This window comes from Bombus pascuorum, chromosome 11, assembly GCF_905332965.1.
Source record: "Bombus pascuorum chromosome 11, iyBomPasc1.1, whole genome shotgun sequence".
Classification (NCBI taxonomy): Eukaryota; Metazoa; Arthropoda; class Insecta; order Hymenoptera; family Apidae; genus Bombus; species Bombus pascuorum.
In genome coordinates this window covers 749,396-768,641 of record NC_083498.1, presented here as the reverse complement: position 1 = coordinate 768,641, position 19,246 = coordinate 749,396, and the positions used below count along the sequence as shown (strand labels likewise).

Genomic DNA, 19,246 nt, shown 5'->3' with positions numbered 1-19,246 from the left:
GCGTTATTCTACGAAATGGAATTAAATAGATACGATTACGCGATATATTTCCTAAAGCATATGGCTATTACTCAGCATCTATCCGGTAGAAGCAAGACGCGCTTCCCACAGTGTACGTAGATAATCGAGCTTAATTAATTGCTCGTGATGCGCGCTCTGGGCTGAGCAAACACATTTACTTATTACCATCCATCTTGAGTGGTGCCTCTCAAGGGAATCGATTTTCTAAGTGCACATGGCCGACGATGACACGAATTGTCGAAGAGTCGGCACGTGATCGCAACAAAATCGTTAAATAAAGGTGTGGTCCGTGTTACTCCCCTGTTTTAGCGGGGCTGCATTCTCAACCTTGGAAAGTATTTTTAGGTACCATATAAATTTCATGAGTCGTTATCTTTCCATTTGCTCGCAGTATTTCGCAACTTTCTACTGCGTCTACGTATCACGAAGCTAGGAAAACTGACGGCACGTCGATTAATAGAGGAAGTTTGTCGTCGTCGCATTATAATATTTTTCCTGAAAAAAATCGGAGCCCTAAAAATATTCCTCGCGATCGTAGTTTTTCGTAAACGACGATATTTTTAAGCTTAAACTTAGTCGAATTCTTCCTAATTCCGTATGCATCGAACAACCTTTTGCGCTTCAAGTGGCCGATACGTTTTCTTTACCGCATTGCCGCTCATAATCGGTTATGGAATAAATGAAATCAGTTAACCGTCGCTAGACGATTGAAATGAATGTCACATAATCACCAGAGTCTGCGCTAATCGATCGATTATCGAGATACAGTGTTTCTAATGATTATATCCCAGTGTACAACGTTGACTACGCAAAACCGTGATAAAATTGATAAAACGATGATAAAACATGCCATTATTTTATATTGCTATAAAGCTACACGAACTTTGTGAGGACGAATCGCGACGCTAATCTTCAAAAAAATAACAGCAAGGAACGATTTATCACACTCCTAATCGTATCGATATCTTCAAAGTCAGTGAACTCGACGAAGTTATTGACTGACATCCATTTTGTACGCTAATCAACTACGGGAGAGGGTGTGGTGACTATTTGGCCATGAAGCCACCGTTAACGAGCACTAGTTAATACTCGTCTACATTAATCGCCACGTCCATACCACAATACGGACCGTAGAAGTCTCGCTTGGTGATCGTTATTGACTGGTACAGATCCCTTGGGTCGTAAGTGACATTTACACGATGCATACAGCGTTAAACTTCCCTGGAGAGCCGAGAGAGGGGCAAAACGTCGTATCTCAGTTCTAGTATCTATACGGACAGAGGGTTCCCCTGACAACGAGACAACAACAAACGCCTAATAGCCAGCGCTGGACTCAAAGTTTAATTTCCTGACTACAGGACAGTGTTTAAAGTGACCTGCAGCCCTTCGTCCTCGCCTCCTTACTCATTGTTCTCCCTCATTATCCGTGAAACTACGCGTCTTCCTGTTTCTGTTCCTTTCCATACCTTGCTTTCTCACTTTCACGGATTTTCCTGTTTATTTAAACTTTACCTGCTGAGACCGCGTTTCGTGCCCTCGCCCGCCGACCAACTTAGAAACGGACACAGTGTATAATAACTTCCACGGAGTATTAAACAATAAGCAATGACGACTACCTTCTCCTGAGACGTATCTCATGCTATGTAGTTACATTACAATTTAATCGATCCCTCGACGGTGATCAGAGTTACGAGCTTGTGCGATGGGAGCAATTTATTCCCCATTAGTGAAAATCAGATTGTCAGACGTCCAATGTATGTTAAACCTTGCTTAATGCTTCGTTACGCTTAGAAGGAACAAATTAGATGGTACATAATGCATGCATCATACACCGGTATATCGTCATGGGAGGTAATCTGAGTAACACAAAATAAGTAACTCGAAGATAATTATGCCATAAATTGTTGTTCCGATCTAAAAGTACTTAAAGTATTACGTGTAATGCAGGAATATAGTCCTACCGTCGTATTTACTATTATTTTTAACCTACAGTTTCTTTAATTAAGAGGAAAACATTTCCTTTCTACGGATATAGTTCGATAATATTAGAAAGGTTGATGCGAGGATATACGCTAATAAAATAGGATTTAATTGAAAGACCGAGGAACAACGTACTACGTAACGGACTTTGAACCCGGAAATCTTCGTTGCGCTTGGCGGGTATAGCGTTTGAACGAGATCCACGTGGTCGTGGCACTGACCCCTGCGAAGCAACCCCTCGTGGTATCTGACATGCATACAGCTCAGGGAAAAAGTTTCGGGGTTGCCACGTATATTTCTACCCCAGTGGGTTCTCTCCCCGCTATTCTTGCTGGAGATACTGCATAATGAAAAAAAACATCGAGTCAGAAGACAGATGGTCACGATGCTCGGTCATATTATGCCCACGTTAAGAAACAGATTCTCGAGCTTGCGATGAAATTTATCGTCCACAGTTGCATGGCATGTTGCTTTTCATGCCGTTAGCTTTAAAAAAGATACATATCCCTCTTTTATCAAACCATATATCGGAGTTTCTCAATAAAGAGTTCACACACATTTTTTCAACTCGTAACTAGGACTAAAAGAATTAACGAAAGTATATAAAATCGAGCACCTAATCGTTAAACTAAGTCGAATAATCTAATTCGAATCTGACGTCTACATTCCTGAAGAAAAATGTAAAGAGGCGGAGAAACAAAATTCCCGTGAACAGTTTCAGGATAACACACCCCTGGAAGGACCACGGAAGGTTTCAAAGTGACAAAAAGGAAGATCCTAAGACCAAAACAGCCAACCGAAAATAGAAAGAGAAGAGGGAGAAAGAGGGAAAGAGAGAAAGTTAGGGTCGTTGCATGGGAGACGGAATCGGAGTACAGTCCCGTGTCCCCCGCGTCATGAATCATGCATTGTCATCCCCTAGGAATGAACTAGAGCGCTCTGTGGTCGCGCGACCCGTCCGACAAATAAACAATGTTATTTGTTCTCTGGGATCTCGACCCATTCGCAGTGGTCCAAAAGATTTCGTGAGGACGGAAGGACGAGTGTCGGAGTTCCGCACTTTCGCAAACCAAAACGGCGAGAGAAAGGATGAGAGAGGATCTCCTTTCCCAGAATCTATTTCTTTATCTCGTTCTAACTCCGCTTCTCTCTCGTTTTCGCCTTCTCTTTGCTCCCCGTCATCATTTTCCATTCGCTACCTTTATTTATCATACCTGTCAACGACAGGGATGCTGTTTAAACAAGACCGAACGTGACGAAATCTAGACATACGTATAACCGAATCTCCATTCATGCGCAAATAAGGAATCCTCTCTTCTGCAGTAAATTAATTGTCCGACCACATTCGTTATACATTACATAATTCTAACCGATTATTTTTCTTTCTGTTGCAGATGAACCGTCCTATTCAAGTCAAGCCGGCGGACAGTGAAAACCGCGGAGGTGAGAACAGGCGATCGAACCAGTATATCTGGCTCACAGATTTCACTAATAAGATAGAATTTAAGTATAAAGACAATAGTTTTAGAGATATTTGGCCGAATGATTAACTTGCGATATTTTTTAGCATATACTTTCGTACGGTACTAATATTTAAAGATTTTTATTAGCATCCAGTGCTAGAATGAACATTTTCTAGAACATCAACGACTATCTTTTAGCGATGCAATATATACGTAGGACTGATAATTTTAGAAACTTAGCTTCGTAATTCTACTTTGATATTTCCTACATTTCTTGAAAGCCATTAAAGCTTTACCGATGGGGACGGTTATTGTATAAGTTACTACTGAAAACTACAATTCGTTCGCTTATGGTAGCTCAAAATATATAACAAAAGCTGCGTTATCGATCAAAAGCTCCAATAAAAAATAACCGGTTTAATAGCGAGCAATGAAATACTTTTATTGAATTGAAAAGCATTCGCTATAACATGCAGTAATATACGTTAACAACCCATACGTAACTTTCAATCGAGCAAACACAAAAAGGCATGTCCTGATAAAAATTCGTTTCCATATAGTATGCGCATCGTTCTGGAGTTACGTACTATTCATTAATTTCGAGGCATTGCAAATGGCATCGATATATACATACATATATTCGCGATCGTTTCAATCTTTTACGTTTCCACGCGAGCTAAACTTTATATACATATATTCATCGGTACACGGATGGTGGATTATCGAACCTAACTTATTAAAAAATAAGATAACAATTGCCAGCTTATCAAGTTTACACACGCTGGTTGTAACGGCAGACATAAAGATAAAACACAAATACAGTGAAACAAGTGGCTCTGATATTCATTGGTGCATATTCCTTAATGGCACGTTTGTTTTTTCGCTATGCGTCCTCGTCTAATTTTTCTCCGTCACGCCACAAGTTAGACCTTATAAATCATAGGAAATTTACCATCGTCGCTTGCTGCATACGTCTGCGTTTATCGCCTTGATCCGTTGTAGCGCCATGTAACTTCGTGTTAAAAGTTACATATCCCCATATATCTAACTATAATATATTTTTCAAGTCATCCAATCCATTTACTCGCTAAATCGATGTAGTACGCCATTCTAACAGTACACTAGTTTTTGTTTTACACATCAAAAAAGTACTTTCTCATTTCTACTACTTTTTCTAAATTCTAAATACTTACTAATTTTAAACAATTTTTAGAACTAAATTTTAGAACACGAAATTCACTTGATCCGCTAACGACAAACAATCGATGTTTCAAGATTCGCAACGGTAATATTTTGAAAACAAGTTTCATCGTTTTGCCGTACGAACCTTCAACTGTGAAAATACGATCGTACAAATAATTGTCGCAATTTTATCTGAACGAAATATGTACATATAGGGTGTTCTGTGCAAGTTTGCATTACAACTTTATAATTTTATAATTCCAGTTTGCATAACATTAGTACCTATTTATAATCATGAATACTCGGATAAGCGTAAAATTTAATCAAATATATTATGCACGTGCGCGTGTCTCTCCTTTTATGAGAATTAAATAATTGATGCTTATGAAACAATTTAGATGATTAATTTCCATGAAATATCATACCATCTTCTGTCAATATTAACTTCGCCTATTTAAATTATACATTTGCACTTTCTCATGTGGATTTTATCATTTGTTTTTGTCGGATAACGAGTTCAACAACTGACGACTAAAGATTGACGACTTTTAAATTTTCTAAATATCTTAAAGAAAGATATCAAACAGTTGAATAAGATTTAAAGACATTGCAAAAAAGCTCTATTTTTACTGTATTTTTACCCATATCCTTATTGTTGCCGTTCAAACGCCATGAAATGCGACGAAATCCGGCGAAGATATTTGCACGCATAATGGAATATTGCGAATAAGCCGTCCAAATATCGGTTCCCAAAATTCACGGAAACATGAACCCAAAGAACGTTGTACCGAGCAATTCGGTGAAGTTGATGCTGGCCCTCGAAATCGTTCGCTCAAACGGATCTGAATAGAAACGCGCACGAGAAGTAAATCGCGCAAAGGGCGGAAGGAGATCACGAGCAACCTAGGGGAAAGGGTGGAGCAAAGTATATGAGAAGACGGAGAAAGAGGTAGACGAAAGGATGTAGTATTCAAGGAGAGATACCGAAGAAGGAGGAAAGCGGGTTAGAGAGTGGCGTGCACGAAAAGGGGGTGGTAGTAGATGAGGGGGGGCGTAATTCATATGCTAATCTGGCGTAGATGCCATTGTAATCTCCGGTCGCCTGCCTCGATGTGGCCCCACAAAGCCCCAGCTTGACGCGGATGCAGGAGGAGTGATCCAGAGCTTAACGCTGTCACTGCTTCTGCTTCTACCGTCTTACTGCAACCGGTATACCCCAACGTACATCACGCATCTGCGTAGTCGCAGACTTCAATCACTGTGTTATTGAATTTCGTCAACGACGACGATCCGTCTTCGATCCTCCCGCGACGTCATCTAGCGACGCCGCGCCCGGTATCCTTTTGTCGTCGCGTATCTATATCTTCGTCCCGCTGTATGTTGTGCTATTCTTACGTGTCATCGCAGCCGTGGGATTGTCTTTGAAAAGATACCCCATTCGCCTCTGCAAAGTGAATATGAAGAATTTCTAACGCTACTTCAAAGAAACGATAGGCGAGGCAAAAAGACAAAATCGACGTTCAATTTTATACGAAGCATCCTGCAGTCAAACGTTATATTTCTTGATACGATCTAAGCGTAAGTAACGTTGAAGCGGACATTTCATATATTACAACCTAGTACGTGAATTCTACTTTCAAACATTTTCTTATCAAAAATGTGTAGTGTATTCTTTTGCACTGCGGGGTTTCAACGAATCGACTTTAATCAACAAACCTTCGACGTCGGTATTTTTTTTTCGGTGTTTTTATTTATATTTCGCTGGCGCAGAACGGCGGACGATCGAAGCAACTGCTCGTAAAGATGATTCGAACAGTAAGAAACCTAAGTATGATTGATGGTCTCGCAAAAGCAGCCGGAATTAAGTGTACAACGACGAAAACAGATTTGAGAAATGCGTATCTCGCACGGAAGTTGTGCACGAACCCAAGGGTAGCCGAAGTTCCTGCGAGTGGATAAGGGTAGCTGGTGTACTAGAGCAGCTAGTTGAGCAAGTAGATAAGTTTCGATCCCTCGGCGATCCACCTTGCTTCCACCGCCATCACTCGCCCTACTATGTTCGAGCAGATAAACGTATCCTAGGATATCGGGACTCTCGAAAGCTGCCTTCATTGCTGGCAACTTTGAGTTGGCCGACGTGACGCAAGCGCCTCGGTCCGAAGCCGTTGCAAGGAATCCTTACGGATTATGAGAGGACGACGTGCTTCTTCGCAGTCCAGGGAAACGATCTGTCGTAAATAGCTACGGCGTAGGATAAAGTTACGTATGGGTCAGTAATTATAGCATACTTAACAACCGGAAGCTTGTTAAGAACGGACAAATTTATACTGAATTAAATTAACAACTTTCACTATCAAGTTTCACTATCTAACTTTTTACAAAATTTTTGCATAATCAAAAGCTTCTTTGTTAACCGCGTCTACGGTTCTAAAAATTCCGTGGTATATCTGATTATACTATATGTAATTATTATTGGCTATTATACCTCCAACAGAATCAAGATCTTGCGTTTTTAGACACTACCATATTCTTGGGATGCCTACGTATAATTTCACGCAGGAACTGTAAGTGAAAGCCGTGTAATTAAAGGTTTCGGAATTATCATTAAAAATAAACATATTGATATAAGCATTAGAAACGCTTGAATGAAAATTGCACAACTCTCGTTTTGAAGTTTGTTCAGATCGTTCGATACATAATTCTCGAGGACCTTTAGAAAAACAAAAGTTTCGAAATATCGGAGAACCGATCGATTAGAAATAAAAATTGCACCGTAAGCTTCGTTGGGTATTATCATAAAAAGAAGGTGTCAGTGAGCGTTCTTTCTCCTGCTGAACAAAAATAGCGAAAGATTACGCACAAATGCTTGGGGAATTTTACGCGATGATATATAACATGTAATCTTTAAACATCGCTCGAATCAATGTTGTCTTTTTAAGGACACTATCGAACAAAATGTTAATTAATACAACTGCTTTTCTACTAAATTCACCGAGGTGACGAGAACACGATTTGCCTTCAATTTTTCCACGTTTCCCAATATCATTTTCTTCGCCGCTTAATCGAATCAACGCGATAATAGCAGCAGATTAAGAAAAAAAAAAAGAAAAAAAATTGAAAGAAAAGTTCATTGTGTTAGCGAACTGGTGCGATAAAAGGAAGCACGGTGTCAAACAGTATGTTCGTTTTGTTCTCCGAGTCCGGCGAGAAGATAATTTCCCGAGGGTTAATTCCTTCCTCGATTTCTTGAAGGTCTTAGCCGAGAAAAGGGAACGCGAAGGGCACGTTAACACTTAGCTTGAGCGACAAAGGTCCAATTCTCGGTCCCCACGGTGTCCTGGCACGACAATGGGAACAAACGCTCGATGAAAAGTACTCGGGGCTAAAGGAACGAGAATTCCCTGTCAAGGAATGGCGGGAGGAAGTGTGAGAAAGTGAAGGAGGGTAGGCGAGAATGGGCAGGGTGGACGAAGGGGTAAGAATCCGTGGAGAACAGGGATGCAACGAGGCTGCAAGTCAGGCGAGAATCTAATTTCCCGAGACAAATCCTTAAATGTGCCCTGGAGCCTGGCTGGAAGGCGCGAGTCAAGCCAGCAGCTGGAATGAGCTCGCGTCTAGCAGCCGCGACGACGACCTTTAACTTGGTTCGCCAATTTTGCATCTCCATAACCTCGCGAGAACGCGTCATTAAGTTCATTCACGCGGGAAACGCGGTGAATCGAAAGCACGATCCGCTGCCACGTTATCCAAGGAATGTAAAATTTTGCGATAAAACAGTTACGCCCGACTGAAATTCTCCCTCCCAACTGTATTTCCGACTTTCAAATTTCCGGTTAATGCGAATATTATTCCGTAATTGGAAGGTGATTCTTAAACGTACGAACAGAAGCCTGATTTTCGGAAATTTCAGCTTATACGTAAGGTATACGACTGATAATACGTGCGTGAGTTATTTGAAAATTTGACCTCTAGGTATAATAATGAAAACGTTTGCACGTGAAACAATGAATTCATGGTTTCAAGAACTTTTCAAATGACTTTTGTATTTCTTTTCGTATCATGCAACAATTCATAATCTTTGGATCCACGTCAAGCGTATTGTTATATTCAAGTAGATTTTAACGTTTCTCGTATGATTTCAGTGCCGAATCTACTACGTAACATTCTTCGAACATCGTGAAATGTTAATACATAATATCTGTTAAATTACCATAATAAATTAATCATCTGTTTCTTTCATTTAGCGGTAATATCTAATGTGATATTGCGGACGATATTTATAGTATAAATTGTCTATGGATCGTTAGGATGTGATACGACTTTCCATCGGAACGATCGGGATAAACGAAATATGCCAGATCGTACAGTCAGGCTAAAGAGAACACACTCGATTGAGCATCAGCAGAGAGGGGGTGTCGAATAGTGTTGCAAGGATACATATAGGCAACGACGACAACGAATGGTGTACTTTTGGGCCCAATGGCATTTCTTTGTTTCTGTTCTGTATTCCAGAGTGCATGATGGACGACGGGAGCACCAGTGCCATCTTCTGGAAGTAGGAGGCACCGGTGGCGGCCGCTGAAGGTAACTTCGACTTCCAGGAGATAGCTAGCTTCCTTCCAGTACCTCTATTCTTCTTCTCCGCAAATCGGCAGAAGGAGAACTTCTCTAAGAGAAAAAAGAAAAAAAAGAAAACGAATTTTCCTCTCTCATCACGCCATCACCGCTGATTCAGCCAGCACAGCTCGCCGCAAAGTTCATTTTGCTGCTCGCTAGTGTTTGACCCACAAATCCCGGCATTCCTTTACGAACTTCCCGTCCCTTCTTCTTCTGCGCTACTCTCCAATTTCTTAACCCAGCGCACAACCGGCATATATCTATCAAAATTCCGAATACCGCAGGAAAAATATATTTTCCGTTTCGTCGAATTTTTCTCAAAATTACAAATTTTCCTTTCGATAAAAATTGACAAATTGGCCTTAAAAGCACTGATGGACGTATCTCACATTTGTTGTCAACCGTTCTTTCGAGTTTTCCTTATTGCGATAAAATTTTCTGCTCCTTGCCTACATCTTAAAATAGCGTAGACCTTTGGAAAAAAGATATTCCTACCATTCGATTTTCGCGTAATTCGATCGACGAACGTGTCTTCCGCTGAACACCATTCTACGTTTCGAACTGCCGTTCCGTTCTTCCTAATCCATTTCATCCAAAAACACGGATATACAACGTGATACACTATAAGGTATTATAAATGATGTGCGTGCCCACATGCGTGAACCTTTATTTAGTAGCCGTAAACTTGTCGTTCGTGTTTTTGTTCTAGTTATTGCGCACAGGCGTTATCACACTGTTCAAACCTCGTTATCGCGGTATCCGCGTGGATGCTCTTAGAATCCTTGAATATCCCGTAAATTAATCTGGCCAATCATTCCGCTTATTAAGGGAAGAAAGAAAATTGGTTTGGAAAAATGAATGATGTCTAGTGCGATCTTAGAGCGTCTACCGACCGTATCATACAGAGAACCTCTTTTTTTATTCCGAAGGCCGAGTATGTCGTGTACCTCGTAAAATCCAGGCTCCTTAATTAATTCCAAATCCAATTTCACCTTATCCGTTCGTATGGGCAACCACCTTAAGCGTATATATATATAGACAACGTATATATATACACTCTATACCGCTCTTTACAGCTATGACCATAAAATAGTGGCTCGCTCGTTGGATGTGTTGTCTCGTTCGTTGTCGATGTGTTTTTTATCACCTTTGTAAATATTTTCTGATTATGATGTCAGCTACGTTTCTCTTATTGTATTACTTAGATATGATTCTATATGAAAACTTTTTTACCTCCTTCCTCCCTTCCGATCCTCCTACCATGTTCCCAAATAATCTTCATCAATTTCCTATTTGCCACGTCTTTTGTCACGTAGTCCCAGTCGATTTTGCACACCTACGATTACTTATTATCATTATTATACAGGGGTACACGTACACACAGGATACACATTCAGTGCAGATATTTCTAAGAAAGAACATTTTTATATCACTGTCGACTGTTAAATTGATTGGTCTATATCGACGGGCGAGGCAGGAAAAAATGAAAATTTTCAAAAATTTGCAACAATTTGCAAAAATTTGCAAAACCAGACTTACCGAATTCAGACAGTCATAAGTCGTATTTGTACAGAATTATCTCAAACGAATCGCTAAACTTTAGAATGCTAATATACATACGTATAAAAGCAAACTGTTTCCCTAGCTTTGTAACTAAAAAAGACCTTTGTATTCGATAATTTTATAAGATATATTTTTCTCATTTGTCAGTAGCGTAATTACCATATATATGTCTATTTAAGAAAACAATTAAAGTAATAATTTTCCTTTTTTGCGATATAAATTTTATATGGTCCTATGAACCTTGTGATACAAAATGGTATTTGATCTTCGTTGTTCAGATAATGCGTTATAATCTTTTCTTTCTGCTAAATGCGTGCAATTATCGTTTTTGCAAATAATAGCATTATAAATGTGAGTCGTGCATTGCGTAAAAATTGCTAGTAACATCGAGATTCGTGACTCGATTAGTAGTATTAAACTTTTAGTCATGTAAATTTACACTGATTAAAAGAGATCAACAATATTTTCAATAAGTTTAATCTAATCTTTTCTCGCAATCGGTCGAGTCTACATGACAAATTAGAGACAACTATAATTTGGAAAGAAACGTTCCTTCTACATAGGTCCTTTTTAGATTTTTCGAGTAAATAGATGGAACCCTAAAAAGTTTAGCGACCAATCGTATAATTACTTCCTACATATTTTTGCAGCTAATTTACGCAGTAAAAGAAAAAGTGAATAAACGGAGACACAATCAGGCCCAAATGTGCTCCAACGAAATAACAAATATCATCGGAATTATAGGTCGATTTCTTTTACTTGTAATTCTTGCGTACAAGTTAGAAATAGCTGCAGATTGATAAAAGAATAATAAATAAGTGGCGTGTGACCCTTTATAAGCGATATGTTAACCTCAGCACCACGCGGAACACACTGGTTGGTGGTATTTATTAAATTGTGCGATACGATTGCATATAGCGATTAAGATTACCATTACCGAGATACAAACTGCTCGCAAATCTATATGTAAACAGTGTATCTACGCTGAAACGTATTCACGAATAATACTTTTCTAAAGAGCTCGGAAGATGAATGTTAATTTCGAACCACCGCCTAGAAGTTCCGCTCGTAGTTGAGTTGCTTGTACGCCCCATCTGGTTTTTACGCGAATCCCGTTTTTTCTACATCTCTTTCTTCGGCTTGTGGTGTAGGACGTAGGATTGAAATTGGTTGAATTAATTTTAATTTCCTTTAATGTCGTTATTTTTTACCTTCTAATTCCCGTTGAAATATATTATTCGTCTCTGTTCACACGTGTACGTCGTGCTACATACCAATGTCAGTATTACGAACAATATTTTATTATATTTGTCATTTTATATCCGTTACGTATACCCGTATAGTGAACGCATATGTGTATACATATACATTCCTAAATGTAACGAAATGTTCGGCCGTTTACAGGCTATCGCGTAAATTTTCATATAACACAGATCGTATATGTATATATCTGTATACATATAAATATATATAGATATACATATGTATAGACATGTATATGTGTATCTATATAACCCTTATCTCCTTCCCCTTAGGATGGTGGATGCTGGTGTAACCGTGTAACTTTGTCGTTTTCGGTGTTAGCCGCAAAATCTCTTTTTAATGCCTAAAAAGCGCTATAAGCGAAATCGACCTCGATCCTAAAGCATACACTAACGTATTTCTTTATATTTTTTCTCTGTTCTCTCTATTTCGACACGCGGCCGACCCGCAGACAGAAAGCTGTTCGTGGGAATGCTCAGCAAGCAACAAACAGAAGACGATGTCAGACAGTTGTTCACTGCCTTTGGCACAATAGAGGAGTGTACCATCCTCCGAGGACCCGACGGCAGTAGCAGAGGTGAGTAAAAAGAGTATGTCATTTATCTTTGAGTTTTCACACGGTTCCGTGCCCAGAGGAGACCGAGTGTTTTTGATTCGACTTTGAATTCTACTGAAAATTTTACATTGAAATATTTGATTACGGAAAGTAGAAGTTCTGATCTTTCGCAATTACTTTCCTCGAACTCAGTGGCAGAGAATAATTCTGTTTAGCGAAGGTTTTAAGCCTATCGAATACAAAGATGGATACGAAGAATATATAATAGTATTATAATAGAAATGAGAAAAATAAGATAACAGTATGACAATGTTATAAATATTCCGTACACCGCATCCTAAACCTGCAAGATATTTTTTCTTTAAATTGTGAATTTAAAAATTTGTACCGTATCGTTTTTGCACTCAGCCTGTGCGTAAACCAACGAGAAGACTTTTACAATCGGTATTTAAAGGTAGACAGAATCTTGATCAAAGAATAAAAGGAAGTAAGAGACTTCTTTGTAATTTTATCGTTTCATCTTTTCATTACGCACGGTGAAATGAATTTCGTTATACGGCTGTGATGAGCCGCGGACCTTGTATCTCGCAGCATTTCCAGGCAACCGTACCTAGCACTGAAAAGAAGATCCATAGGTAGGAAGGAATAAAATTGATGATAAAGATAAGGCAAGTTGAAAAAGTTGGTAGTGAGAGGACAGTGCAACGAATAAACAGTTATCCGAAAGGAAGCAATTGCCTCGAAGGGGTATCTCACTCTTGCAATTTTGATATCGATGCACGACAGAGAAAAAAGGGTGATTCGAGCACGATGGTATTTGAAGATTTGCTGCTACTGCGATGTTTATACCTGCTCCAGTTGCGAGATGGAAAGAGCGAGATTCACGGATCGGTAAAGATTGCCTCTGAAATGATGAACTGCAAAGGAAAGGAAAGAGAAATCGGAGGAAGCTCGGATGGTGCAGGAAAGGCAATAATTTCCGCTGGACGAGCCAGTGAAATTTAAATATTTTCGTATAAAAATGAAGGCCATGAGAAATGGGATGTCGGTCGAGTTTCTAGAAGGTTTAACAGCAAAGGAGAAGCAATCGAGCAAAACGATTAAAGCCAGGATATAAATAGCGAGGACGAGATATAAGAAAAGAAGAAGTAAGAAAGGGAACAGGAGACGACGCGACGGAATCTAGTAAGTACGAGTTACAAGAAGACGTAAAGCACGGGGAGGGTTAAGCGGACAACCGGGCAAACAGGTGCGAGTGTAATTAAATTCCAGGTTGAAAGTAAATCTTACTTTCAACAGTTAATAAGATTTTGATTCGCAGTCGATGACGTAACGTAGCACCGATCGTCTTTGGAAGGAACCGAAAATTTGAAATGCGACGGGATCCTCGGTAGAAGAGATAAAGGCGTAGTACTCGAGGAAAGACCCTTGCGACGTTCCATGACACGCTGCGCTCCTTTGCTTTACGAAGACCGAATCTCCTGTTCTCTCGTCTCTCTCTCTCTCTCCCACTCTCTCCGCCTTCGTCAGTTTTCTCTGTCTTCGTCTTTGTCTCTGCCTCCCTCTCCTCCTTTCGTTCCTTAGACCCGTAGTATCGTAGTCTGCGTACCGTTACCTTCGAGTCTTTTGGAGTCTTTATCGAAAAACGGAACGACGTTGCTTCCGCTTTTCAAGCTCTTTAATTAAAATTACACGAACGCAAAACATCATTGCGTTTCTTCGGATTGATCGGTAGCCTGGAACATTTCGCCGGTCGCTTACAAGGATTGCTAGTAATTTCAATGTCGACGTTTATTTCGCGATAAAAGGATGTTAGAAAAGGAGACTCGAGCCGTGAATAAAACTTCACAGCGAAATTGGTTTCATGGATTAATGAAACGGCGCGATAGACATCGATCGATACATTCTTTTCAATCGGAGTAATTAAGCGTTAGAGAATTCTGGAAAAATTCATTTCTCTCCCCCTTGCGCCGGCTGTTTGATAATTTATCAATATTTGATCGATTAAAGCCCAAGCGTAAACATCGTCAAGATACAATTTCGTGCGTCTAAAATAAAAGAAAGAATCTTCTCGGTCGCCTGATATATTTAACAGTTCGGAATAAACTTGCGTTAATGAATTTAATTGCTAACATCCTTAAACGTCTGTAGCCAAGTTTCGATGGGCTGGATACGGTTTCTAGAGCGAAAGGCACCGATCGCTTATTCCCTGCAACTCTACCATTACATCCCTCGTCCTGGTTCCGTCCTGACGGAAACTTTCCGAACACGCTTCATCACCGGTCGCTTGGGTTCGCTCGAGTTTCATAACTAGCTAATCCGTTACGTAATAGAGAGATCAGGAAGATCTCTCCTCTAGGACTTCGTCTGTATATCGCTTTAGGTCTACCACAACAGCCAGTAGAAATGACATATAGCATCTTAATCGTAAGCGAGCTTTATTTCAACTACATTCGACTAAAGTTTTATTTATCTGCGGAGTTTATTCATCGATAATTATTTGTAAACGTTGAGGTGGTCACCACCTCTAAGAAAACTCTACATCTGGTCTTTAGTTTTCTCAAGCACTGAAGCCATCGACAGCTAGCTAGCGTGCGGATCTGCATCAGCTCATATTATATTCCGAACTTCGTATTTACACTTTTGTATTTAAAAGATATATTTTCTGCCTTACAATTTATCCACGCGTTCCTTTGTATTCACATACATCTAATAACCTCAATAGTAAGAAATAGTCATCGAAAGGGATCGCATTCAATTGAGAATGTAAAGAACAGATTACATCGAGAGAATCAATTTTTGTATTCATCGAATAAGCAAGAAAATATCTACGAGAGAATGTAAAATTAGAAATTATAAGCGCTTAAGCGCAGCAAGTATCCTTCCGTTTCCTAGATTTTGTTAGACAACGTCAGCCGAGAATTACAGTCTCCTTGAAAGTTATTGGCAGTCCTTTCTTTGTTTTCAAATAACTTCCCTTATCGGATGATACTACCTAGATTGGTAGTTGGAAAGGTAGCAAAAGACTTCTCGGTAACGAGGAGTTTAAGAAGGGAATTCGGTTCGACGACTTTATGGAAAGACACGACGATTGTCTTCGTCATCGTTCAGGCGGTCCGCATTCCACCAATGCCGCCATAGTAACGACAGACTCTTCGTCCAATTATTTTTCCCTCGCTTCGAAACATTTCAACACCACTTCAGCGAGCGAACTCGTTCTATTTTCTCGTTTCCGTGCCAACCTTTCCTCGCCTTGTTCCGTCTTCTCTCGATCCCTCTTTCTTCCTTTCGTTTCGTCTCTTTTCAATTCCTTTCGACTTCGTTTTTCGATGTACACAGGTCCCAACCGGGCCGTCCCCTTAACACGGACCTCCACAGCTCGCATTATTTCAATTGTACGAGCAGCAATAATTCACCGCGCTAAGAAGATTATAAAATGTTTATGAATAATGGAACGAAATACTATTTGAAGCGGGTCCAAGGGTGCTTCTCTACACCCGAAGCGCGGGAGGGTTCTACGATGAGGTACTACCAACGCTAAAGCCAATAATGCTACGGAGCTACCTTTGAAAACGGGGAGGTGAACTCCTCTGTATCCGCGTATCCGCTTATTGTAGCACGCTATATCGTAAACGTTAAACGAATATTCGCGCAACAGAACAATTCCCTGTATTAACTTGTAATAACATTGCGTGCTTGTATTTTCAATTCTCCTTCCGTTTTGTTGGAAACCATCACCAACCTGATATTCATATCTGACCTCTCGACCGTCGACCGGTATTATATCATTTCTAAGTAGCTGTCATCGTCGGAAGACGCAAACAACGGGATTACATGTTTCCTTCTTCCTCCTTTGGCTTCAACTATTTCATTGTTTATTAACAATAATTCCGTTTCACCGAGATGCTTCTCTCCGATATCGTTTGATCAGGGTTTCTCGATCCTTCTCTATGACCACCTCGCGTACTTGAAATAAATGATTACTGAACATCTTCGTGATGACTTCTGTAAAGATCATGTACATACAGGTTAAGATAGGACTTGATGGATATTGAATTTCGCTCAATTTCGCGTTCCACCGGATAGACTTGCGAGTTTTCTAATCTATTTTTCTTTATAAAACGTCGAGATCGACTATAACGTAAATACGTTTTGATTGGTTGCGTCTTCTCACGAATTTTCACAATCAATGTGCTTGCGAGGAAAGCGAGGAATGTTATTTCTTATTTTATAACCGGCCATCGATCGAAACGAAAACGGTTGTTTTTTCTTTCTTTTTTTTTCTTTTTTCTTTTGACAAGCATGACGGCCAGGCGGGAAAGCATTTTCAATAACTCTCGTTCGCGTTTGATCATGTGACGTCAACGGATTAGAATGGTCCCGTTAACGACATTACTGACAGGAAATATGACAAATCAATAATTTCCTCGATCTAGCATTTTATGAGGGAGTATTAAACGGGCGATAGTTATCGATGATTAATCGTTCTCCTGTCACCTGCACGGGTTCGTCCGTCTGTTGAATGTATCGTGTCTTAACACGCATAACCAATTTGGAATTTTCCCTTTAACGCAACCACCGATGAAACTATTGTATCACGTGTCTTAAAGTCACTTCTTTTATTTTTTCTCTCTGTCTCTGGAAGCTAAATTATGACTCTATTTTTGGCCCAAAGCTGTCGAATCGGAAATAAAACGTGAGATAGGGTAGTACTGGCTTGAAAAATCGCTTACATAAAGAGATGGAACAACGAACAACACCATCGTTCTTAAAACAAACGCCTTACCCATGCAAACTGAATGATAGCCATTATACCGAATAGAGAACATCGTATTATGATTGCTATGACTAAGGGACGATTAAGGGAATAAGCAAGAACGCTCAGTAACGACGATCAATCGATATAAGTGTGTTTCGATATAAAAAGAGACGAGCGACGAAATTCATTCGCACATTCAGTCGTAACTTTAATTCGGCAAATTGGTATAAGCATAACGCAACGGAAGAGCGAAAGACAGATACCTGGCGATATTTCAAATGCCACGAGAAGGACACTAAATCAAAATGATGCCGCGAAATCGCCGGAAATCCAGACGCGGTAGCTTGAATGCAGACACACGAGTCCAAACGGTAAATCACGGGCAGCCTCGTCGAGTGGCTGTCGGAGAGTCCTGGTGCCTGGCTCTCGTCGTACGAAGCATTTATTAATCGCTCAGTTCCTAAATCCCGTGGCGCAGCTGGGCTCGAAATGTCTGTACGTATTGCAAAGTAAAGCGCGTGAGAGGGGACGCCGGGTCCTCTGGGAGAGGATTAGGTCGGACATATTGAGAGCTTCCACCCGAAAGCACCCTCCTTCTCGAGTTCCAACCCCTGTTGGAAAGGAGAGTGCAAGCTGAACACCGTCCGAACTGCTTATACAAGGAAAATTGTGGCTTTGCTGGCGTAAACACGCTACTATGTCGGACACTTCGCATAATTGTAAACCATGTTTGTCCTGATAACGTTCTATTACCGATACACCCTGTTTTCTATTTACCTCTGCACTCACATCGATTGTTTGATCGGATAATGCATTACTTGATATTACTTCCGTTTGTTCGTTATGAGTCACGATTACCGTGTACGATGTTAATTACTTCGATCGTATATTCTGTATACGATCATTCCATCAAAGATAGAATTGTCATTGATCTACTATGGATTTTTCTCGACAATTGAAAATTTCGAAGCCTTCTGTAGCTGTAATACATTGATATCATTGCATAAAGATACTTTCACACTTTCTTTCACGTCTCTCCCGCTTCGTAGTCTTCGGAAGTCGAATCACTATTTTGTAGATAGTGCCGCCATATCAAATAAATCAAATAAATAAACTAATGACATTTGATAGTTGGGTAACTTTTAATCATGTCATCAACCTCCATCTCATAAATATTGCTTCTGGTCAAAAGTAAAATAACGTTGGACTAGTCGCTTTCGTGAGCCTTTACGAGATACCGACGCTAACAATAACTCGTACATTACAGACGCAGCGTACGGTTACTTAGATATTTAATCCGATAGTTTATTTCCGTCATTCAGTCCTCGCGATGTTCATACATATATTAAATCATATTCAAAGCCGAAATAAATATACCCGTGGTATTTAATAACAGTCTCTTCCCAAGTTTAAATACTATTCGGTGATATGGAATTTATTTCACGATTTGTTTACTAAAACGAAGAAAAAAGAGTATCCCGTCGCTGACAAACAAATTCATTTGTCGCTTAAATGAAACCTGTCAGTCGCTCGTATCGTTGATTAAATAAATTTCTGCTTATTACGTTATCAAATTTACGAGAAATTAAATCCCATATAAAACAGGATAAAAAGAGGCAGCCGGTAATTAAAATTGTCTTTGATTTAATCGCAAGTTTTTAATCACTTCACCGGCCCGTATAATTCCGCCTGGTAATCCAGCATTAGCATTTCTAAAGTTACGACAAGTTTTTAAATGGAAAAGATATTTAAAATCCAAGCTGATTCGAACTGTTTGCAATTTCGATGAGATTTGTCAGCAGACGGTGCTTTACGATAACGCTTTTGATTTACCGTTCCCAT

At 39.9% G+C, this 19,246-nt stretch overlaps 1 protein-coding gene across 27 annotated transcripts in view; it reads left to right on the top strand.

The window, feature by feature from the left end:
• The window catches only part of LOC132911689 (CUGBP Elav-like family member 4), a 571,541-nt gene that overhangs the window by 494,971 nt on the left and 57,324 nt on the right, over positions 1-19,246 (top strand). For 14 of the 27 annotated variants that reach the window (XM_060968513.1, XM_060968512.1, XM_060968507.1 and 11 more), the window contains 2 exons: positions 3,396-3,444; positions 12,541-12,666. In XM_060968513.1, coding sequence (XP_060824496.1) covers positions 3,396-3,444; positions 12,541-12,666 — 175 coding nt within the window. Of the gene's footprint in view, positions 1-3,395; positions 3,445-9,158; positions 9,231-9,721; positions 9,892-12,540; positions 12,667-19,246 lie in introns of those variants that run through there. The other 13 variants (XM_060968526.1, XM_060968524.1, XM_060968520.1 and 10 more) reach the window with 3 other exon arrangements.